The sequence below is a fragment of the Erinaceus europaeus genome, chromosome 23, assembly GCF_950295315.1.
Source record: "Erinaceus europaeus chromosome 23, mEriEur2.1, whole genome shotgun sequence".
NCBI lineage: Eukaryota > Metazoa > Chordata > Mammalia > Eulipotyphla > Erinaceidae > Erinaceus > Erinaceus europaeus.
In genome coordinates this window covers 903,034-925,838 of record NC_080184.1, presented here as the reverse complement: position 1 = coordinate 925,838, position 22,805 = coordinate 903,034, and the positions used below count along the sequence as shown (strand labels likewise).

At 65.5% G+C, this 22,805-nt stretch overlaps 4 protein-coding genes across 6 annotated transcripts in view; 3 read left to right on the top strand and 1 right to left on the bottom strand.

The window, feature by feature from the left end:
* Window positions 1-22,805, top strand: part of TIMM13 (translocase of inner mitochondrial membrane 13) — a 71,670-nt gene that overhangs the window by 7,139 nt on the left and 41,726 nt on the right. The window lies entirely within an intron of this gene.
* Window positions 39-8,729, bottom strand: LOC132535579 (transmembrane protease serine 9-like). Its single transcript, XM_060182065.1, has 4 exons — window positions 8,656-8,729; window positions 837-976; window positions 610-737; window positions 39-176 (listed from the first exon to the last, which is right to left on the bottom strand). Exons 2-4 carry the CDS (start codon window positions 964-966, stop codon window positions 39-41), a joined length of 396 nt encoding a protein of 131 aa, XP_060038048.1. The 5' UTR covers window positions 967-976; window positions 8,656-8,729.
* On the top strand, window positions 9,798-12,040 carry LSM7 (LSM7 homolog, U6 small nuclear RNA and mRNA degradation associated). Its single transcript, XM_060181520.1, has 4 exons — window positions 9,798-9,992; window positions 10,081-10,171; window positions 11,574-11,645; window positions 11,738-12,040. Exons 1-4 carry the CDS (start codon window positions 9,987-9,989, stop codon window positions 11,878-11,880), a joined length of 312 nt encoding a protein of 103 aa, XP_060037503.1. The 5' UTR covers window positions 9,798-9,986; the 3' UTR covers window positions 11,881-12,040.
* LINGO3 (leucine rich repeat and Ig domain containing 3) lies at window positions 15,302-22,565 on the top strand. Of its 2 annotated transcripts, XM_060181995.1 has the most exons (3): window positions 15,305-15,438; window positions 16,711-16,913; window positions 20,630-22,565. In XM_060181995.1, exon 3 carries the CDS (start codon window positions 20,656-20,658, stop codon window positions 22,429-22,431), a length of 1,776 nt encoding a protein of 591 aa, XP_060037978.1. In that variant the 5' UTR covers window positions 15,305-15,438; window positions 16,711-16,913; window positions 20,630-20,655; the 3' UTR covers window positions 22,432-22,565. The 2 variants fall into 2 exon arrangements, with proteins under 2 accessions (XP_060037977.1, XP_060037978.1); XM_060181994.1 differs by lacking the exon at window positions 16,711-16,913 and having other exon boundaries at window positions 15,302-15,438.

Genomic DNA, 22,805 nt, shown 5'->3' with positions numbered 1-22,805 from the left:
ACCCCCAAGACCTCTGGGATGTCTGCTCCCAACACCTCTCAAGACTCCCGGGACCCCTGAGGCCCCCCAGAACCCCTGGAACCTTCTGGGCCCCCGAGGCCCCCACACCTGTAGTCCAGCACCTCACAGCCCAGGCAGGAGGCCTCCAGCTCTGTCTTCCGGAAGCTTCCGGTGAACTGGGGGGAGTGGGGACATGGGGCCGGGAGACAGGACACTGCCCTCCCAGGGGGACTGAGGGTCTCTTCAGAGGCCAGGGGCCACACAGGACCGAGTGACCACAGGAGCACAGGGTCAGAGCAATGCACTTTTGGCGTGAGGTCCCTGGATGGACCCTGGTGCTAGCTTACTCCAAGGCTGGGCCCTTCTCGCCCCTCTCTCTGTTCATCGCAAATAAATGCACCTGACCATCTAGTGACCAAGAGCTGGACACTCAGCTCATTGTACAGGGCGCCTGCCCTGCACGCAGCCCTGGCACTGCATGGAAGGTCACATAGCTCCAGGGGAAGCTCTCTGTCCCTGCAGGAAACAGCAGACCTCCAGCTGGGAACAGCTCAGCGGGCAGGGTGCAGGCCTTGGGGGCAGGTCCCTCCACCCAAGGGCCCCACTCACAAGGGCCTCCAGGGCAGGAGTGAGCGTGCGGTAGTACTCGGAGGTCTCCTGCTGCAGGCAGGGGGCATAGGGAACCCCCTGGACCCAAGCCTCGTGCTCCACAGACGCCCCCCTCATGGAGAGGGTGGCTGGGAAAGAATCGGGCCGTGAGAGCTCTGCAGCAGGCCCGCTGCCCAAGGTCCCCCCACTAAACAGTCCCCACCACGCTTCCAGGGGGTCACACTCACCCACCAGGACCCCCAGGGTGATCAGGGCCAGGCCTGCGGCCAGGAGGGTGGGCAAGGCTGGGGGTCGCCACACGGTGGGCCTGGCAGGGGTGGGCTTGGGGGGGCTGGGGCCCAACTCTGAGCCCCTCATGGTGGGCTCCCTGGGGACAGAGCAGACAGAAAAGGGTCAGTGGGGAAAAACCAGACCTAAGGGCTTTTCCAGGCCACCCACAGAGCACCATGCACAGCACCCAGGGAGCCCATGGAGGGAGGGCAGGGCTGTGGGGTCTCTCCTCTCTCAGCACGAGGCACAGCACCCAGGGAGCCCATGGAGGGTGGGCAGGGCTGTGGGGTCTCTCCTCTCTCAGCACCCTGCACAGCACCCAGGGAGCCCATGGAGGGTGGGCAGGGCTGTGGGGTGTCTCCTCTCTCAGCACGAGGCACAGCACCCAGGGAGCCCATGGAGGGTGGGCAGGGCTGTGGGGTCTCTCCTCTCTCAGCACCCTGCACAGCACCCAGGGAGCCCATGGAGGGTGGGCAGGGCTGTGGGGTGTCTCCTCTCTCAGCACCCTGCACAGCACCCAGGGAGCCCATGGAGGGTGGGCAGGGCTGTGGGGTCTCTCCTCTCTCAGCACCAGGCACAGCACCCAGGGAGCCCCATGGAGGGTGGGCAGGACTGTGGGGTGTCTCCTCTCTCAGCACCCTGCACAGCACCCAGGGAGCCCATGGAGGGTGGGCAGGGCTGTGGGGTCTCTCCTCTCTCAGCACCCTGCACAGCACCCAGGGAGCCCCATGGAGGGTGGGCAGGGCTGTGGGGTGTCTCCTCTCTCAGCACGAGGCACAGCACCCAGGGAGCCCATGGAGGGTGGGCAGGGCTGTGGGGTCTCTCCTCTCTCAGCACCCTGCACAGCACCCAGGGAGCCCATGGAGGGTGGGCAGGGCTGTGGGGTCTCTCCTCTCTCAGCACCAGGCACAGCACCCAGGGAGCCCATGGAGGGTGGGCAGCGCTGTGGGGTCTCTCCTCTCTCAGCACCCTGCACAGCACCCAGGGAGCCCATGGAGGGTGGGCAGGGCTGTGGGGTCTCTCCTCTCTCAGCACCCTGCACAGCACCCAGGGAGCCCCATGGAGGGTGGGCAGGACTGTGGGGTGTCTCCTCTCTCAGCACCCTGCACAGCACCCAGGGAGCCCATGGAGGGTGGGCAGGGCTGTGGGGTCTCTCCTCTCTCAGCACCCTGCACAGCACCCAGGGAGCCCATGGAGGGTGGGCAGGGCTGTGGGTCTCTCCTCTCTCAGCACCATGGACAGCACCCAGGGAGCCCATGGAGGGTGGGCAGGGCTGTGGGGTCTCTCCTCTCTCAGCACCAGGCACAGCACCCAGGGAGCCCATGGAGGGTGGGCAGGGCTGTGGGGTCTCTCCTCTCTCAGCACCAGGCACAGCACCCAGGGAGCCCATGGAGGGTGGGCAGGGCTGTGGGTCTCTCCTCTCTCAGCACCAGGCACAGCACCCAGGGAGCCCCATGGAGGGTGGGCAGGGCTGTGGGGTCTCTCCTCTCTCAGCACCAGGCACAGCACCCAGGGAGCCCATGGAGGGTGGGCAGGGCTGTGGGGTCTCTCCTCTCTCAGCACCCTGCACAGCACCCAGGGAGCCCCATGGAGGGTGGGCAGGGCTGTGGGTGTCTCCTCTCTCAGCACCCTGCACAGCACCCAGGGAGCCCATGGAGGGTGGGCAGGGCTGTGGGGTCTCTCCTCTCTCAGCACCCTGCACAGCACCCAGGGAGCCCATGGAGGGTGGGCAGGGCTGTGGGGTCTCTCCTCTCTCAGCACCCTGCACAGCACCCAGGGAGCCCATGGAGGGTGGGCAGGGCTGTGGGGTCTCTCCTCTCTCAGCACCAGGCACAGCACCCAGGGAGCCCCATGGAGGGTGGGCAGGGCTGTGGGGTCTCTCCTCTCTCAGCATCCAGGATTGGGGTGAAAATACATATATACATGACTTTATTTTAAATATTCTAGTTACGTGTTCCAGGAGGTGGCGCAGTGGATAATTATTGATTATAATTATGAGGTCCTGAGTTCAATTCCCAGCAGCACATGTACCAGATTGATGTATGCTTTTTTCTCTTTCTCATGAATAAATAAATTCCTTTAAAATATTTTATTTCATTTGAGAGAAAAACAGCCCAGAGTCCTGCTGATGGTGGTGCTGGGACTTGAACCTGGGATCTCACAGTCTCAGGCAGAAGAGTCTGACACTGCCGGGGATTCTCCTCTCCAGGGTGAGTTTTTCAGGTAGAGGAAGATAAAGAAGCTGAGAGAGACAGACCGACAGGCACCCCAGCTCTGAACTCCTGCCAGAGGAGGCAGGACTGGAACCCGGGTCCGGCTGGGGCCGTGGGGAGTAGTCATGCAGAACCCTCCCCATGTTACAGACAGGCAGGTGTGGCTTTCACATTTCTGAGTATTTTGTTACATTTAGAACAAATGTGTCTTTTCATTGTTTTATGTTTATTGGATAGAGTCAAAGGAATGGAGGGGAAGGTGAAGCGGGAGACAGAGACAGCTGCAACCCTGCCCCCCACCTGTCTCCTGCCCCAGCATCCCTAGAGCTTCCCTCCTGCAGGTGGGGATGGGGGCTCGAACCCAGGTCTTTGCACACTATAACATGTGCACTCAACCAGGTGGTCACCATCAGCCTTTTTTTTTTTAAGTATTTTATTCATTTACTTATTTTTTTGAGATGCAGAGAAAGACACAGTGAGAAACACCAGCGAACTGCGGGTGCGGGGGACTGAACCTGGGACTTTAGAGCCTCAGGGATGGGAGCTTCTTTGCATAACCATGATGCTGTCACCCCCGCCTACCCCCAGCCTCTTTAATGTTATTTCGAATGTGCTTGAGCCCCTCATGAAAAAAGGGATGGGGCCGGGTGGTGGCCACCTGGCTGAGCGCACACCTTACAGTTACAGGGACCCGGGTGCAAGCCCCCATCCCCACCTGCAGGGGGAGCTCCGGGAGGGTGGGCAGGGCTGCGGGCGTCTCCCAGTCCATCGGCCATCACTCTGGATTTCTGGCTGTCTCTAATAAAGAATTTCTTTTTTCTTTCTGTCTCCAGGGTTATTGCTGGCGCTTGGTGCCTGCACCGTGAACCCACTGCTCCTGGAAGCCATCTTTTCCTTTTGTTGTAGTTATTACTATTGTTGTCATTGTTGTTGGATAGGAGAGAGAGAAATGGACAGAGGAGGGCTTGGTGCCTGCACTACAAATCCACTGCTCCTGGAGGCCATTTTTTCCCTTTTGTTGCCCTTGTTGTTTTATTATTGTAGTTATTATTGTCGTCGTTGTTGGATAGGACAGAGAGAAATGGAGAGAGGAGGGGAAGACAGAGAGGGGGAGAGAAAGACAGACACCTGCAGACCTGCTTCACCGCCTGGGAAGCGACTCCCCTGCAGGTGGGGAGCCGAGGGCTCGAACCGGGATCCTGATGCCGCTGCGCCACTGCCTGACTCCCAGAAAGACGTATTTCTTTGTGGTCTGGGAGATGGCTCCATGAATCAAATATTGGACTCAGGAGTCGGGCGGTGGCACAGCGGGTTAAGCTTGACTGACTGGTCGAGCCCCTTGGCCAACCCCCCTCCACAGACAAAAGTCCTTGTGGTGGGCGGCTGCCACTGCCTTCCAGTAGCCCCCAGCAGGGACAGTGACTGGGGCTGGGGGCCGAGCTCCCCCCAAGCTGGGGGACAGTGACTGGGGGCTGTGGGCTGAGCACCCCCTGCCCGCCCGCCTTGGCTCTGGTGTCCTGAGGGTCCTGTTGTCACCTGCCGGCCAGGCAGGCCCAGGAGCAGACACAGAGGCCCCATTCATCTCAGACACGGGGAGGGAGAGGGTGGGGGCCTGAGGGAGCAGGGGGTCAGGGGGCTGGCTGGGTGTCATAGGAACAGGGGTCAGGGGAAGAGGGGGCCATAAGGTCCGGGGGGCCAGGGTCCCAGGGCCTGGAGGCCGAGGGTCAGGGGATCAGTCTGAAGTGGCGGGCTGGGGGTCTGGGGTGCTGCAGGCCAGGTGTCACAGGCCAGGGGTCACAGGGACGGGGCGCCGGGGCTGTGGCCTGCAGTCTCGGGCCAGCTGTCTGTCCGTCAGGGGCTTCACCACTGAGCTGTTGGGACAGGGCTGGAGCAGGAGCGGGGCAGACTGTTTCGGGAGGGGTCTGCATCCCTGCCCTGCCGCGGGCGCGACCCCTGGCTCAGGAAGCCCCACCCCCGGGGGCAGCGAGGGTCTCGGGTCCAGGTGTCCCCACTGGGCGTCTCCGCAGAAACAGTGGGGCAGGGTCTCAGACGGGGAGGGGGCAGCCTGGGTTGAAGGGAGAGGGGCAGAGAAGGGCTTGAACCCCGACGCCCACCCGCACCGGAGGCCGAAGGATCCCAGCTGAGGCCTTGGCCCGCCCCCCCCCCCCCCCCCCGTGGAGGAGCAGGACGTGGAGACCCAGCCGGCAGCCGGGGGCGTCCCTGGGACCCCCACAGGAGCAGGGATGTGGGAGGGAGAGACTCCCAGCTCGCATCTAGAGAGATCACTGAGAGACAGGTGGTGCGGGCCCTGGAGTCCGGAGCCCGGCCCCCGTCATGCTGGAGGAAGCTCTGGTGCAGACCACCTGTCACTGAAGAGACCGCCGAGTGCCGACAGGGGGCCCGGATGCAGAGACGAGGGGTCCCGAAGGCCCCCCACCTCCAGCCTGGCTGCTGGTCGGGGCGCGGGGGCAGCTCCCTGGCCAGTGGAGTGGAGTTGGGGGTGTCTGCCTGTCCCGGTCTCTAAAAATTAGACACCCAGGCCAGGGAGGGTCTGCCTTCTCTCCTGGGAGGCCCGGGGTTCGAGCCCCGGCAAACCAGCTGGAGCTGAGCAGGACCCTGGGGAGATGATTGTGGAGACAGAGATGGAGACGGAAGTTCCGGCTGGATTTCAGAAGAGGACAGTCGGCCTCCTGCTGGCCCTTTGATGCCGGGGCTCGAACCCGAGGCTTCAGGGCTGTGTCTGGGGCCCCACCCTCTACACCCCCCCATCCCCCAGCTCTACTTTGAGACAGAGAGGAGAAACTCCCAGCCCCACTGCACCATCCACAGAGCTTCCCCTGCTGCTGTCCGGTGCTCCCAGGTGGCACTGGGGTTTGGACTCAGGGTCCCAGCTGTGGGCTCCCCACAGAGCGCCCCCGTCCCCGAGTGCGACCCCCCAACCCCAGGCCCTACCTCCTGTCTGCACGGCCAGGCCACCGAGAGGGAACAGGCGCGTCCTGTGGTCTGTCACCCCGTCCCCAGCGACTGTCCCACCTCCGTATCTGTCCCCACCTCCCCAGGCTGGGGGCCAATCCCCGAGCGGGAACCTAACCTAACCGCCTTTGTCGGTCCACCTGGGAACAGGTGCCAGCAGGGGCTGGGAGGGGGCCAGACCCCGCCACCAGTTCGCCAGCAGACAGCTGGCCCGGGTTTGAGCCCTGGCACCATCCCAGAGATGACAGGGCATTAGGAGACTCCCCTCTTGCCCCCCGGCCCCACCCGGGCCCCCTCCTCCAGGAATCCAGCTGAAGGGGGGCTGCCAGGGCTGACGAGATGGCGGGGGGGCTCCTTCCGCCCCAGAGCCGGGTCTCCCAGGGGCACAGCCCTGCCGGGTGGGGGGCGTGTGCAGAGAGCATGGCCGCCCGGGCCAAAGCAAGTTTAAGGGCCCCGCCCCGGGGACACTCGGGGTGGTCTGCCCCGCGCGTCTCTGAGTCTCTGAGTCAGACGGGGGGGGGGGGGGCGGGGGGTTAGAGCAGGTGCCAACCCACGGGCGCCCCAGGTCCCTGCCTCCGCCCTGGGAGAGGCGATGAGGCGCCCGGGGTGGCTGGGCTGGGCTGGGGGGGCTCGGGGCGGGAAGCAGGGGCCTCGGGGGGCAGCTCTCCATCCCGGGGGCTCCTGAGGGGGTTGGGGGCCGAGAGCCACAGGTCAGCCTGCCCCCCCCGCCCAGTCGCCCACCTTCAGGGAGCCAGGGAGCCCCGCGTCTGGGTGTCGCACCCGCGGCAATAAGCCACCAGCAGGACCGGGACCCCCGCGCCCCGCACCCTTACCCCGACGCCGAGCAGGGAGCAGGCCGGACCCTACCGCCTCCCTTCTCCCCAGGGCACCTCCTCCACAACGTGGCTCCCACTCTGAGGGACGTGGCCCGTGTGCGGGGTTGCGGGGCGCGGTCTGTGGGCGGCGCCCACCTCGGTGAGGACGGGCACAAGGAGCCTCACAGCGGCAGCGACACACAGACCCCCCCCGCCCCCCCCCCCGTCTGTCTGTCCCAGGGGCGAGCGCCGACCTTGCCGGAGGGCAGCCGGAGGGTCCTGATCATGCAGAGGCAGAAGGCCACGCCCACCCGGACGGACAGACTCACCCTCAGGCCCCCCCCAGGTGGCACCGCAGGCACCCTCCCCCCAGCCAGCACCCGCGGGGACAGCCAGGTGGCAGGGGCTGGGGCAGGAGATAGGAAGGGACAGAAGAGGGCAGGGAGGACAAACGGGAAGGTGGGGACAGGAGGGGACAGACGAGGACAGGGGGGGACAGACGGGACAGACAGGGAAGGTGGGGACAGGAGGGGGCGGATGAAGACAAGAAGGGACAGGTGGGGACAGGAGGCAGAAAGGGACAGGAGGGGGGACAGATGGGGACAGGAAGGGACAGATGGGGGCAAGAGGACAGACGGGGACAGGAGGACAGGAGGGTACAGGAGGACAGGGACAGGAGGGGACAGACGGGGACAGGAGGGCAGACAGGGACAGAAGGGACAGACGGGGACAGGAGGGGACAGGAGGACAGACGGGGACAGGGGGGACAGGAGGACAGACGGGAACAGGAGGAAGAGGAGGGGACAGGAGGACAGATGGGGACAGGAGGAACAGGAGGGGACAGGACAGACGGGGACAGACGGGGACAGGGGGGACAGGAGGACAGACGGGAACAGGAGGAACAGGAGGGGACAGGAGGACAGACAGGGACAGGAGGGGACAGACGGGGACAGGAGGACAGACGGGGACAGGGGGTCAGGAGAACAGATGGGAACAGGAGGAACAGGAGGGGACAAGAGGACAGACAGGGACAGGGGGGACAGACAGGGACAGGAGGGACAGGAGGACAGACAGGGACAGGGGGGACAGACAGGGACAGGAGGAACAGGAGGGGACAGGAGGACAGACGGGGACGGGAGGGGACAGATGGGGACAGGAGGGGACAGATGGGGACAGGAGAATAGAAGGGGACAGATGAGGACAGGAGGAGACAGATGAAGACAGGAGGACAGGAGGACAGACAGGGACAGACAGGACAGGAGAGGGCGGCCGGGGCAGGAAGGAGCAGGACAGGGGACCCACAGGGGTCACTCACCCGTCCTTGTCCCTGAAGACGCCCTCAAGGCACTGACCCCATGTGGATGGTGGCGCAGGGCCGCGGGGGCAGGAAGGACACGGGGGGGGGGGGGGGCACGCCTGGAACCCGCACCCACGTCCCTCACCGCAGAGCAGGGGGGGGGGTGACCGCAGGCGCCAGGCAGCCGGAGAGGCGGCGCGGAACACGCAGGATGGCCTAGCGCACGCTGCGGGCGCGGGACGGTCAGCCTGGGCAGCGGGAACCCTGACCCCGCACCCGGCACCCCGCACCCGGCACCCCGTGCATAACACCCCGCACCCGGCACCCCGGGTCGGGGTCGGGGTCCGGGTCGGGGCAGGGCCACCACCTGAACGCGTCCCGACGTCCCTCTGTCCGTCTGGCTGAGCAGGACCACGGGGATGCCCGTCTCCGGCGACCGAGACCAGATGCCGCCTGGGGGCACACGAGGGCCGCTCACCAGCAGCGTCTGGCCCGGAAGCCGTACTTGCCAGCGGCATGCGGGGACACTGATGGGGATGGCAGGGGACACGGGGGACACAGGGGCCGGCTGGCCGGTCAGGAGGGGCGCCCACACTGGTGGCCGGCAAGCAGACCCTCTGCCAGTACTGCCAGGCCGTGGCTGCCACCAGCGCATGTCAGGGGGACGGGACGGGGACAGGACAGGACAGGGGACAAGACAGGACAGAGGGACAGGACAGGACGGGGGATAAGACAGGACAGAGGGACAGAACACAGGGACAGGACGGAGGACAGGACAGGACGGGGGACAGGATAGGGGGACAGGAAGGGGGACAGGACAGAGGGACATGACGGGGGACAAGACAGGACAGAGGGACAGAACAGAGGGACAGGATGCGGGACAGGACAGAGAGACAGAACACAGGGACAAGACAGAGGGACAGGACAGGGGACAGGACAGAGAGACAGAACACAGGGACAGGACAGAGGGACAGGACGGGCGACAGGACAAGACAGGACAGAGAGACAGGCCGGGGCGCCGCGCGCGGCACCGCCTCCCTCCCGGCAGCCCCCCCGGGTTGTCAGCGCGGGACGACCCCGTGTGGCGCTCGCGGCGCCGGGCCCCGATCGTCGGCGGCTGACACCGCTCGTCCCGCAAACTTCTCGCCTGCCGACCGGCGAGCCGGAGCGGGAGACCCCGGGAAGGGGCGCGGAGGCGGCCGCGAGCCCCCACGAAGACCCGGCCGGAAGTGAGCGGGTGACACCGAGCGGCCCGGGAGCCCGACCGGAAGTGAGCGGGTGACACCGAGCGGCCCGGGAACTCGGACCGGAAGTGAGCGGGTGACACCGAGCGGCCCGGGAGCCCGACCGGAAGTGAGCGGGTGACACCGAGCGGCCCGGGAACTCGGACCGGAAGTGAGCGGGTGACACCGAGCGGCCCGGGAGCCCGACCGGAAGTGAGCGGGTGACACCGAGCGGCCCGGGAACTCGGACCGGAAGTGAGCGGGTGACACCGAGCGGCCCGGGGAGCCCGACCGGAAGCGGGAGGGGCCGCGCCCCGAGGTTGGCGGGACCCCCGGGCGGGTTCTGAGGGGTGCGCGGCGGGGGGACCGCAGGCAGGCAGGACGGGCGGGAGTCTGCCCGGGCCCGCGGCCCTCACCGGCGCTCACCGTGGGGGCTCACCACGTGGGCCGCTCGCGCCGCCGGCCCGCGTCTCCCGGCAACGCCCGGGGCGCCGCTCTGCGCAGGCGCGGGTGCCAGTGCGCAGGCGCGAGACCCGCGAGAGGGTCAAAGGGCGCGGGCTGCGCCTGCGCAGGACGGCGCGGCAACATGGCGGTGAGCGGCCGGCAGGGACGAGGGCCCGGGGCGGCAAGGCGGGGGCGGCCGGGGGGCGGCCCGGGCTGACGCGCCGCTGTCCCCGCAGGACAAGGAGAAGAAGAAGAAGGAGAGCATCTTGGACCTGTCCAAGTACATCGACAAGACCATCCGGGTCAAGTTCCAGGGCGGCCGCGAAGGTCAGCCCCGCGCCCGGTGCTCGCGCGGTCCGTCCTCGACACCGGACGGCGGCGGCAGGGGGAAGCCGAGGCGGGAGAGCGTCCTGGGCGCGGGGGCCCGCGACGGCGACAGCAGAGCAGCCAGGGCCACGGAAGCAAGTGGTTCTGCAGAAACAAAGCTGTCGTGTAAAGCAAGAAACAACAGCAGCAACAACAATAATCATAGTGATTCTGCGGGGAGACTCGGGGCCGGGGGCTTCTCCGGTCACCCCCTTCCTGCCTCCTCCATGTCTTTCTTTTCATTTTCTTGATATTTATTTATTTTCGCTTCCGTTTGCCCCTGTTGTGGCCTTGTGGTTATTGTTGCTGTTATTGATGTCGTCGTTGTTGGACAGGACAGAGAGAAATGGAGAGAGGAGGGGAAGACAGACAGGGGGAGAGACAGACAGACACCTGCAGACCTGCTTCACCCGCCTGGGAAGCGACTCCCCTGCAGGCGGGGAGCCGGGGGCTCGAACCGGGATCCTCACGCCGGTCCCTGCGCTGCGCGAGAGGAAAGGGGGTGGTAGAGGGAGACAGACAGACACCCGCAGCCCTGCTTCACCACGAGAAGCTTCGCCCCTGCAGGTGGGGGCCGGGGGCTCGAACCTGGGTCCTCGGGCCCTGTCGCATGTGCACCCAACCCGGGGCGCCACCGCCCGCCCCCGGTGAGTGGGGGTTTTCGGAGTTGTCTAGAACGAGCGAGCAGGTGAGGGAGGGGAAGGCGGCGGCTCAGTGTCCAGCATCCATCACCCGAGCTCCGTCCGGCCTGAAAGCTGTTGGCTGTGGCAGCGCGGAGGAGGCCGGAGCCCGCTGGGTGCTGGCGGGCGTGGTGCCGGCGCAGAGCCTCACGGCCACGGCCACGGCCACGGCCACACCTGCCCTGCTCGCTTCTGCAGAGCCGGAGCCTGCGTCCACACGGGCACCTGCCTGGCTGGACTGGGAGGAGCGGCGCCGCCCCGAGCTTCTCCAGACGCCTTGGCGCCTCCCATGTGGTGCCCGGGCTTTCCCGGTGCCCGTACATTGACAGGGAGGGCGGTCTGTGTTCTGGGCCCTGGCCACGCAGCATCTATTCTGTCTGCAGAGAGGAAGGGGGAGAAACCACGGTCCTGCTCTGCCGTGCGTGGGGCTCGAACCCGGGGCCTCACGTGTGGTGAGCCGCCTGCGGACCCCTCCTCTTTACCTGCACCCCGGGAGCCGCCCCGGACCCAGTGCTGTCCACCAGCTCCCGTCCCATGTGCTGCAGTGGCTCGAACCCAGGGCCCCGCCAGGGGCGTGTGCGCACGATCCAGGAGTTCTTGGGACCCTGCTGGAAGGGAAGGGAAGGGACGGGACGGGCGCCCCCAGGCCCTGGGGCCCCACCTGACACCCCCCCTTCCCCCAGCCAGTGGCATCCTGAAAGGCTTTGACCCTCTGCTGAACCTGGTGCTGGACGGGACCATGGAGTACATGCGAGGTCGGGGCCGGGGCGAAGGGGCGCGGCCGGGCCGGGCCGGGCCGGGGAGGGCGGGGGGCGGGGGGCCGCTGACCCGCCCTCCCTCCCCACAGACCCCGACGACCAGTACAAGCTGTCTGAGGACACGCGGCAGCTGGGGCTGGTGGTCTGCAGGGGGACGTCCGTCGTGCTCATCTGCCCCCAGGACGGCATGGAGGCCATCCCCAACCCCTTCATCCAGCAGCAGGACGTCTAGGACCCCCAGCCCCTCACCGGCAGCAGGACCTCTGGGGACCCCCAGCCCCTCACCCGGCAGCAGGACCTCTGGGGACCCCCAGCCCCTCACCCGGCAGCAGGACCTCTGGGGACACAGGACCAAACATCTGCAGTTTTTCTTAATAAAACTACAAAGCCCAGCTGTGCTGTCAGGGTGCTGCCGTGGGCTCCCGGCTCTTGGGGGCGCTGTACAGTCTGTCCTAGCCGGCCACGGTGTAGGACTCCTGGCTGGAGACCCCGTGCTCGGCCCCGAAGCGGCAACTGAGCCTCCCCCCCCCCCCCCAGGGACAGTCAGCGCCCAGCCTCGGGCTGCCCACGGGGGCTCTGCCTTCAGGCCTCAGGACAGAGCCCCCCGAAATGGAGGCCATGGGTTTCCCCCAGCTGCCCCTGGGCTCTGAGCGGGTCCGCTGGGGTGCACTTGGCTTGGTGGGGCCGTGTCCCCTGGGCCCGATGCCCAGCCCCAGAGCCCTGCTGAGCCCCGGCCGACGGCGGTGACATGATCCAGCCTGGGGCCTCAGAGTCTCAAGCGGGAGAGTCTGTCAGGGTCAGGGGTGGTCACCTTGGCTAAGTGCACGCGTCCATCACGGGTTCAAGCCCCTGGTCTCCACTCACAGGGGAGAAGCTTCACGAGGGTGGAGCTGGGCCCCGGGGGTTCCTGTCTCCTTCGCTGCTGGCTTCCGTGTCCAACGACGTAAACGCAGACAAGCACCTGCCAGTTAAAATGGAGCTACACCGAGAGCAGCCTCCCTGGCTGCCGGAAACACTGCGCCCCCCCCAGGGCTAAGGGGGACCCCCTACCCCACGTCCTCGAGATTAAACACCCCCCCCAGGCGCTGGAATATTCCTCCTGGGAGACAGCACTAGGTCACCAGCCCCCCTTCTGGAGCTTTCTCTGCGCCTCCCAACACCCAGCATCTGGAAGGAATGGGGTCGGTCGGGGCTCCCGGCTTGAGCCCCAGCACCGCATAGAAGCACCGGGGTGGTGGGGGGAGCAGAGCCTGCTCAGCTCTGGCTGCTGGTGGTACTGGGCTCAAACCTGGGGCCTCAGCCTCAGGCGGGAGAGTCTGTTTACAGACCATTATTATTTCCCAAGAGCCCTGCTGAGCTCTGGCTATTGGTGGTGTAAGGCTTGAACCCCGGACTCAGGCAGGAGAGTCTGCAGAAGCAGGATGCTGTCTACCCTTCCAGGCCCCGAAAAAGTCAAATATTCCTAAAAATCCAAATGGACTCACTGCTGGGAAGCTCCTGCGGCAGGTGGGGGCTCGAACCACAGCCCCACACAGGAGGGCCCTGCCAAGGGTCACGGGGAGGGGGACACTGGGGTTTTGTGCCTGTGCCCCAGCCTCACTCAGCCGGGGGCGCCTCTGTGTAGAAGGAAAGGCCCACAGCCACAGCCCCTCAGCCGGCCCTGCAGGGGGGAAGGGCACTACTCCTGGCTGAGCCTCCAGCTCCTAAGGTGGGCCGTCTCCATGGCAACAGCCAGGTAGGTGGTCCTCACCTTGGCAACCGGGTGCCCCAGCTGCACCCTTCCCACGCACCATCCCAGGCTGGGCTCCCCAAGATGAGCACCCCAAGCCTTCGGCCCCTCACAGCCCCCAGCACAGCAGGAGGACGGGGCTTCAGGCTGAAGGGGCGGCCTGGGCCCCACAAGGCTGTGAGCCCCCCACCCCCTGAAACAGGGGGACTCAGGGACACACCGCCTGAGCCAGCAGAGAACACGGTGTGCAGCACAACGCCTACTCAGCTCAGAGACTGCCGAGTGCAGGGAGCAGCTGTTGGGCCAGTGCTGCCCACCGGGTTCAAGGCCCAGCCCCAGCACCCAGGGAGCCCCATGGAGGGTGGGCAGGGCTGTGGGGTCTCTCCTCTCTCAGCACCAGGCACAGCACCCAGGGAGCCCCATGGAGGGTGGGCAGGGCTGTGGGGTGTCTCCTCTCTCAGCACCAGGCACAGCACCCAGGGAGCCCATGGAGGGTGGGCAGGGCTGTGGGGTCTCTCCTCTCTCAGCACCAGGCACAGCACCCAGGGAGCCCATGGAGGGTGGGCAGGGCTGTGGGGTCTCTCCTCTCTCAGCACCCTGCACAGCACCCAGGGAGCCCATGGAGGGTGGGCAGGGCTGTGGGGTCTCTCCTCTCTCAGCACCAGGCACAGCACCCAGGGAGCCCATGGAGGGTGGGCAGGGCTGTGGGGTCTCTCCTCTCTCAGCACCAGGCACAGCACCCAGGGAGCCCCATGGAGGGTGGGCAGGGCTGTGGGGTCTCTCCTCTCTCAGCACCAGGCACAGCACCCAGGGAGCCCATGGAGGGTGGGCAGGGCTGTGGGGTCTCTCCTCTCTCAGCACCAGGCACAGCACCCAGGGAGCCCCATGGAGGGTGGGCAGGGCTGTGGGGTCTCTCCTCTCTCAGCACCATGCACAGCACCCAGGGAGCCCATGGAGGGTGGGCAGGGCTGTGGGGTCTCTCCTCTCTCAGCACCCTGCACAGCACCCAGGGAGCCCATGGAGGGTGGGCAGGCTGTGGGGTTCTCTCTTAGCACCATGGACAGCACCCAGGGAGCCCCATGGAGGGTGGGCAGGGCTGTGGGGTCTCTCCTCTCTCAGCACCATGGACAGCACCCAAGGAGCCCATGGAGGGTGGGCAGGGCTGTGGGGTCTCTCCTCTCTCAGCACCAGGCACAGCACCCAGGGAGCCCATGGAGGGTGGGCAGGGCTGTGGGGTCTCTCCTCTCTCAGCACCAGGCACAGCACCCAGGGAGTCCATGGAGGGTGGGCAGGGCTGTGGGGTCTCTCCTCTCTCAGCACCAGGCACAGCACCCAGGGAGCCCATGGAGGGTGGGCAGGGCTGTGGGGTCTCTCCTCTCTCAGCACCATGCACAGCACCCAGGGAGCCCCATGAAGGGTGGGCAGGGCTGTGGGGTTTCTCCTCTCTCAGCACCATGGACAGCACCCAGGGAGCCCATGGAGGGTGGGCAGGGCTGTGGGGTCTCTCCTCTCTCAGCACCAGGCACAGCACCCAAGGAGCCCATGGAGGGTGGGCAGGGCTGTGGGGTCTCTCCTCTCTCAGCACCAGGCACAGCACCCAGGGAGCCCATGGAGGGTGGGCAGGGCTGAGCCCCCATGTTCAGTCCCCAGCACCACACGGGTCCTCTGCCCAGGGTCACAGATCTGGGGTCCCTGAATGGAGCCAGCCCCCACAGGTACAGGTGCCCCTATATTGGGGTCCCCTGCCCTGTGGCCTTGCTCTGGGGGTTCACATAACACCTCTGCCCAGGCCGTGTTCTCGGGCTCGCTCCCCGAGAAGCCCCCATGGCCTTGGCCCCGCCCCGATCTCCTCCCAACCCCGCCCCTCGCCACGCCCACCGCAAGCCTTTAGGGCGCAGGCCCCGCCCTCTCTGCCGCCAGGCCCCGCCCCCTGCACCTGCAGTCGCGGGCGCGCGCACAGCGCCCCGCCCTCCCCACGCGTGCCCGGAGGCGGCGGCGGCGCGCACGGCGGCGCTGAGATCGGGGTCCCCGCACCCCGCCGTGTCCGCGGCCGCGCCGCCGGTGAGTGTGGCCCTCCGCAGCCTGGGTGTGGGTCCTGGGTGCGGCGCGGGCGCCCGAGCGGAGCCGGGGAGGGAGACCGACCCCGCATGGCCGGGCCGGGGGTCGTCCCCGCGTTTCCTGCCGCCGGAGTGGGCAACCGGGGCAGGGGCGCGTGGACAGGCCTCGCGGTGCGGGGGGATCCCCGCGTAGCCGCCCGTGCAACAAGTTGGGGGGACACGGGGCGCCGGATGGAGTCCCCGACTGCAGCGCCGGGAACCCGCGTTCTGACCCTCGTGCGCAGTGAGCTGGGAGGCCTGGAGAAAGCCTGGAGGGCGTCCCGGAGGGGGTGTGGAGGCGGGAAGGGGCGCTTGGTGCCTTGGGTGCTGGCGGTCTTAAGATTGCGGTGTGAGGGTTCAGAGAGCTGAAACGCGGAGCCCAGGGCCCCGCCACGGGTCGAGGGGAGAGAGCGTCTGCAGATGCACCCCACTTCCCCAGCCCAAATCCAGGTCTCCATCCTGGGAGCGGTGTCCCTGGATGGACTCTATTTATTTATTTATTTATTTTGCTAAACTCTATCTTTATTTTTTAATTGATTAATTTTCCCGAGAGCCCCGCTCAGCTGCAGGGGCTTGAACCCGGGGCCTCAGAGCCTCAGGTAGGACCCCCCCCACACACACACACACGTGTTGTCTCCCCAGCCCCCACATATCTGCGTTCTTGAGAGATTTACTTATTTTGTGGAGGAGAGAGAACGCGATTGAAGCAGAGCGAGAACTCGAACCCGGCCTCAGGCCTGGGAGTCCAGCACTCTGACCACTGCACTCCCTGGGTGGGGGCGGACAGGTGCTGGGCCGGGGGAGAGGACTGGGCGCAGGGCTGGGTCCCTCCTGCAGCCTGGCTGGACCGGAACATTCCGGAAAAGAGGACAGGACAGGACAGACTAGGCGTGGACGGACGGACGGACAGACGGACGGATGCATGAAACCTGGGCCTTGGGGCGCCAGGGAAATGGGTCGGGGGTCCTCCGCCGGAGATTCGGGGGCCGGCGCAGATCTGGGTCGCGGGGCCGGAATCTGGGACGGGAGGTCCCGGGCGGGCTGGCGGTGCGGGTGTCCAGATCGGCCCAGGGTCCCAGCGCCTCGCTTCAGCTGTCCCGGGGTGGGGGCCCGGCTGCGCCTGGGCGTCTCGCTGGGAACACAGGTGGTGCCCTACACCCCGCGGGCGGGCGGCAGGACCGCCTCCGATTCCAGCCCCGCCTGGGCTAACTGCCCCCCCCTCCACTGCCTCCTCCAGGCAGGCCCCCTAGCCTGTCCCTCTGACTCCAGCTGTCACCCTACATGGATCCATGCCTGTGCCTGGCCGTTTGATTTTATCGTTTGATTAGGTTTGACGTGACTGCTCACCACTCCAAGCGCACGCCACAGTGCAGGCTGGGCAGAGCACTGGACTCGCAGGCCTGAGGCCCTGGGTTCGAGCCCCGGGTCACAGGTGCCAAAGTGAGGCTCTGCTTCACTCTCCTCTCTCTCTCTCTGCCTCTGTCTCTCCCCCTCTCCCTCTGTCTTCTCCTCCCTCTGCCTCTCCCCACCTCCCCCCTCTCCTCTCCCTCTGTCTCTCCCCTTCTTTCCAACCCCCCTCCGTCTCTCCCCTATTTCTCTCCCCTCTTCTCTACTAAAATCTTTTCCGTTTCACCCAGTGCTGTGCTGGGTGGAGCCAGGCCGAGCACGTGAGGCAGGTGGCCCTGGGGGCTGAAACCCAGGTCCTGGTGTGCGTTGGTGTGTGTGCGCTGTACCTGGGAGCCAGCCCCTTCGGGATTCTCACCTGCTACTGAGAGACAGACAGACAGACAGACAGAGAGAGAGAGGAGAGACCCCGCAGCCCCTCTGCCATCCATGGAGGGGTCACGGTGGCCTCTGGCTCCTTGTTTCTCTATTTTATTTATTTTATTTTTGAGAGAGATGCAGAGGGAGAAAGAGAGAGACAGAGAGAAACCCCAGAGCACTGCTCAGCTCTGGCTTATGGCGGTGTGGGGGATTGAACCTTATTTTTATTTTAATGTTTTTGGTATTGTTTTTATTTACGGGGTAGAGACAGAGAAATTGAGAGAGAAGGGGAGACAGAGAGACGCCTGCAGCCCTGCCGCCTCACTGGTGCAGCTCCCCCTGCAGTTGGGGGCCGGGGCTCAAACCTGGGGTCCTCAGGGCTGGCACAGCCACAGCTGCCCACGTTGGGGGGAGCCCTGAAGCCCCCCAGCCTCCTCCCCACACCCACAGATGAGGCAGCACCCGGGGCTGAGGGCAGGGGGCCGGCAAGGGCACCCGGTTCAGTACAAGGTCCGGCGGGCACAGAGACTCGGGTTTGAGCCCCTGGCCCTCACCTGCAGGGGGGAAGCCTCCCAAGTGGTGAGGCAGGGCTGCAGGGTCTCTCTGCCTGTCTCTCCCTACCTCCCCCTGCCCCTTGATTTCTGGCTGTCTATCCAATAAAAAGATAATTAACCAACCAATTAAGAAATTAAAAGGAGAAAAGATTGTAGACCTGCCCTGAGGGGCTGGATCACAGGGACGCAGAGCCAGACAGCGGTTTAGGGAGAGAGAGGGAGGGAGAGGATGGAGGAGCGGGAGGCCTGGGGCGGTGCCCCACTTTCCTGCCCTACAAAAGCATCTGAACCCAGCAGAGTGGACGGGTTGTGGGCGGGGGGGGGGGATGCCCCAGGGGCCGCACCATCTGCCGTCCATCCCTCAGGCACAGGGGGCCACCCTCACCTCTGCAGAGCTGCCCGGAGGGGGCCGGCCAGAGAGAGAAGGACCAGGAGGTGAAGAGCTCGGGGAGACTCGCCATGGGTCAAGGTCACCCTCTGGTCTGGTCGTGTGATTTATTGAGGCGGCCGGCCCGGGACGTGGCTCTGGGTTCTGCACACAGACACTCCCGCCAGCGGCTCTGAGGCCCCAGGTTCAGGCCACAGCACCACCATCAGCCAGAGCTCAGCAGGGCTCTGGTTTAAAAAGAAAAAACAGGTCGGGCGGTAGCGCAGCGGGCTAAGTGCAGGTGGCGCAAAGCGCAGGGACAGGCAGAAGGATCCCGGTTCGAGCCCCCGGCTCCCCACCTGCAGGGGAGTCGCTTCACAGGTGGTGAAGCAGGTCTGCAAGTGTCTGTCTCTCTCTCCCCCTCTCTGTCTTCCCCTCCTCTCTCCCTTTCTCTCTGTCCTATCCAACAACAACATCAATAACAACAATAATAAAAAAGGGCAACAAAGGGGAAAAATAAATATTAAACAATTATAAAAAGAAAAATAAATACATAAAGAAAAAAGAAAGAAGAAATAGTCACCAGTAGTAGGACGGTGGACATGCAGCCGTGTGCCTGACAGTTGAGAAAGCGAGGTCTGCATCTTGGAGGGGAGCTGGAGAAAGAGATAAGGAGAGAGGGAGACAGCAAGAGGGGGAGAGATGGAGAGAGAGGGATGGTGAAAGGGAGAGAGAGAGGTATAGGAGACAGAGCAGGGGAACAGAGGGACAGAGACAGAAAGGGAGAGAGAAGGGGGAGAGACAGAGGCCTGAGCTTGTAGCGGGGCCCCCACCTGGCTCTGGGAACCAGCCTGTTCCGGCCCTGGGCTCCCTGCAGGGTGTCTGGGCACCTTTTCTTTCTTTTTTTTAGCTAACTTGGAGACAGTATCTCCATGTGTGTTCAATTGATTTTAATATATGGGGGTCTAATCTTTTCAACTTAAAAAAAATTATATTTATTTTCCCTTTGTTGCCCTTGTTTTTTCATTGTCGTTGTAGTTATTATTGTTGTTGTTGCTGGACAGGACAGAGAGAAATGGAGAGAGGAGGGGAAGACAGAGAGAGGGGGAGAGAAAGACAGACACCTGCAGACCTGCTTCACCGCCTGTGAAGCGACTCCCCTGCAGGTGGGGAGCCGGGGGCTCGAACTGGGATCCTTATGCCGGTCCTTGCGCTTTGTGCCACCTGTGCTTAACCTGCTGTGCTACCGCCCGACTCCCTCTTTTAAATTTTTTTTTAATCTTTATTTGTTGGATAGAGACAGTCAGAAATTGAGCGGGAAGGGGGTGATAGAGAGGGAGAGAGACAGAGACACCTGCAGCCCTGCTTCACCACTTCTGAAGCTTTCTGCCTGCAGGTGGGGACCGGGGTCTTGAACCTGGGTCCTTGCCCACTGTAGCATGTGCGCTCGACCAGGTGCACCACCACCCGGCCCCTGGCACCTTTGCTTTCGTTCTTCCCTCTCCCTCGTCCTCCTCCTCCTGCTTTTCCCCAGAGCCCTGCTGAGCCCAGGCTGCTGGTGGTGCTGGGGCTGGAACCTGAGACCTCAGAGCCTCAGGCAGGAGAGTGTGTTTGCAGAACCATTATTATTATTATTTCCCCAGAGCCCTGCTGAGCCCTGGCTGCTGGTGGTGCTGGGGCTGGAACCCAGGACCGCAGAGCCTCGGGCAGGAGAGTCTATTTGCAGAACCGTTATTATTTTTTTAAGGTTTTATTTTTTTATTAAGGAGGAAGATAGGAGGAGAGAGAAAGAACCAGACATCACTCTGGCACATGTGCTGCCAGGGATGGAACTCAGGACCTCATGCTTAAGAGTCCAAAGCTTTATCACTGCGCTACCTCCCGGACCACTATTATTACTATTATTTTTATTATTATTTCCCTGCTGAGCCCTGGCTGCTGGTGGTGCTGGAACCCGGGACCCCAGAGCCTCAGGCAGGAGAGTCTGTGTGCAGAACCATTATCATTATTATTACTATTATTTTTATTATTTCCCTGCTGAGACCTGGCTGCTGGTGGTGCTGGGGCTGGAACCCGGGACCCCAGAGCCTCAGGCAGGAGAGTCTGTGTGCAGAACCATTTTTTTTTAAAAAAAGATTTTATTTATTTATGAGAAAGGTAGGGGAGAGAAAGAACCAGACGTCACTCTGGTCCATGTGCTACCAGGGATTGAACTCAGGACCTCATGCTTGAGAGTCTAGTGCCTCAGCCACTGCGCCACCTCCTGGACCACTGCAGAACCATTTTTATTGTAGTTACTATCGTTGTTATTGATGTCATTGTGGGATAGGACAATGACGTCAGTGACTCCAAGAATAAAACAAGGGCAACGAAAGAGAATAAATAAATATTAAAAAAAGAAAAGAAAGGAAATGGAGGGAGAGACGCCGCCGCCGCCCGGCTCCACCGCCCTTCTGGCTTTCCCCCTGCAGGTGGGGACGGGGGCTCGAACCCGGCCATGGCCCCCGCGCCGCTGCTGCTCCTGCTGTCCCTGCTGCTGCGGCCTCCGCCCGGGGCGGCGTCGGGGGCGTGCCCGGCCCGCTGCGAGTGCGCCCCCCGGACCCAGGCCGTGTCCTGCGCCCGCCGCCGCCTGCTGGCCGTGCCCGAGGGCATCCCGCCCGCCACGCGCAGCCTGGGCCTGAGCCACAACCGCATCCGCTGCCTGGGCCCCGGCGAGCTGGGCGGGCTGGCGGCGCTGGAGGAGCTGGACCTGAGCGCCAACGCCCTGGCGCACGTGGAGCCCGGGGCCTTCGCGGGGCTGGGCCGCCTGCGGGAGCTGCGGCTGGACCGCAACCGGCTGCGCCTGCTGTCCCCCGGCGTGTTCGGCCGCCTGCCCAGCCTGGCGCTGCTGGACCTGAGCCACAACGAGCTGGTGGCCCTGCTGGACGGCGCCTTCGCAGAGCTGCGGGCGCTGCGGCGCCTGGAGCTGGGCCACAACCAGCTGGTGTTCCTGGCGCCCGGGGCCTTCGCGGGGCTGCCGGCGCTGCGGGCCCTGACGCTGGAGCGCGGCAACCTCACGGCGCTGCCCGCCGACGGCCTGGGCCCGCTGCCCGCGCTGGCCGAGCTGCGGCTGCGGCACCTGCCCGTCGAGGCCCTGGACGGCGCCCCCTTCCGCGGCCTGGCCGGGCTGCGCAGCCTGCACATCGCGCACTGGCCGCGGCTCGGGGCCCTGGGCGCCGGCAGCCTGCGGGGCCTCAACCTCAGCTGGCTGGCCGTCACCCACAGCAACCTGAGCGCCGTGCCCGCCGCCGCGCTGGGCCAGCAGGCCCACCTGGCCGGCCTGGACCTCAGCCACAACCCGCTGCGCGCCCTGCCCGGCGCCGCCTTCCGGGCCCTGCGGCGCCTGCGGGAGCTCCACCTGGCGGGCGCGCTGCTGGCGGCCGTGGAGCCGCTGGCCTTCCTGGGGCTGCGCCAGCTGCGGCTGCTCAACCTGTCCGACAACCGGTTGGCCACCCTGGAGGAGGCGGCCTTCCCGTCGGTCCACTCGCTGGAGACGCTGCGGCTGGACGGGAACCCGCTGGCCTGCGACTGCCGCCTGCTGTGGGTGGCGCAGCGCCGCAAGACGCTCAACTTTGACGGCCGCCCGCCGGCCTGCGCCTCCCCAGCCGAGGCCCGCGGGGCCGACCCCCTCGGCCGCCTGCCCGACGCGCTGCTGTTCGAGCTCTTCGTGTGCCGGCCGCCCCGCATCCTGGAGCGGCGCCTGCGGCGGGCAGAGGTGACCGAGGGCCAGGCCGTGCGGCTCAGCTGCCGCGCCGAGGGCCAGCCCGAGCCCGCCGTGTCCTGGCTGGGCCCCGGCCGCCACCCGCTGCCCGGCCCCGAGCCCCGCGCCCGCCTGCTGCCCGGGGGCACGTTGGAGCTGGCGGCCGCGCGGCCCGCAGACAGCGGCACCTACACGTGCGTGGCCAGCAACGCGGGCGGCAACGACACCTACTTCGCCACTCTGAGCGTGCGGCCCGCGCCCGGCGCCCGCGATGGCAACGCCTCCTCCTCCGGGACGGCCGCCCTGCACGCCCCGGGCCCGGACCTGACCACTATCCTGGTGTCCACCGCCATGGGCTGCATCACCTTCCTGGGCGTGGTGCTCTTCTGCTTCCTGCTGCTGTTCCTGTGGAGCCGCGGCCGCGGGCAGCACAAGACCAGCTTCGCCGTCGAGTACTCGTTCCGCAAGGCCGACGGCGCGCTGGCAGCCCAGGGCCCGGCCGGCGCCCGCAGGTTCAACATGAAGATGATCTGAGGCCGCCCTGCCCCGCCCGGGACCTGATCCCGTTTGCCCCTGGGGTCAGCGGCTTCCGCACGGGCGCCCGGCTGGCAGTGGCCGTGTCCAAGCGCCTTTCCCGCAGCCGCCCCCCGAGACCCCCCCAATAAAGGCCGAGAGGACCAGGACCAGGGTGGTGCTTGTGCTGGGTCGGGGGCTCTGTCCCGGCCCCGCCGGCCCCCGCAGCTGCCCCGCGCACTGGTGTGCGGTGGGAAGGCCGGGCTCCGACCCCGCGACTTGAGGGGTTGCTCAGGCCCCGCCCCTTCCCCTTGGCGGGCACAGCAGGACTCCACTCCACGGAGTCACCTGCGGCCCCAGGGGAGCGCACTCGGCGCGAGGCCCCGGCCCCACCC

Bases quoted from the DNA above. Each gene is read 5' to 3' on its own strand.
- LOC132535579 (XM_060182065.1), bottom strand. From the start codon at position 966: ATGAGGGGCTCAGAGTTGGGCCCCAGCCCCCCCAAGCCCACCCCTGCC. The intron at 738-836 runs GTGAGTGTGACC...ATTCTTTCCCAG, and splicing joins CACCCTGGGGGTCCTGGTGG to CCACCCTCTCCATGAGGGGG. The intron at 177-609 runs GTGAGTGGGGCC...CACTCCCCCCAG, and splicing joins CTCCTGCCCTGGAGGCCCTT to TTCACCGGAAGCTTCCGGAA.
- LSM7 (XM_060181520.1), top strand. The intron at 10,172-11,573 runs GTCAGCCCCGCG...CCCTTCCCCCAG, and splicing joins GTTCCAGGGCGGCCGCGAAG to CCAGTGGCATCCTGAAAGGC. The intron at 11,646-11,737 runs GTCGGGGCCGGG...CCCTCCCCACAG, and splicing joins GACCATGGAGTACATGCGAG to ACCCCGACGACCAGTACAAG.
- LINGO3 (XM_060181994.1), top strand. From the start codon at position 20,656: ATGGCCCCCGCGCCGCTGCTGCTCCTGCTGTCCCTGCTGCTGCGGCCT.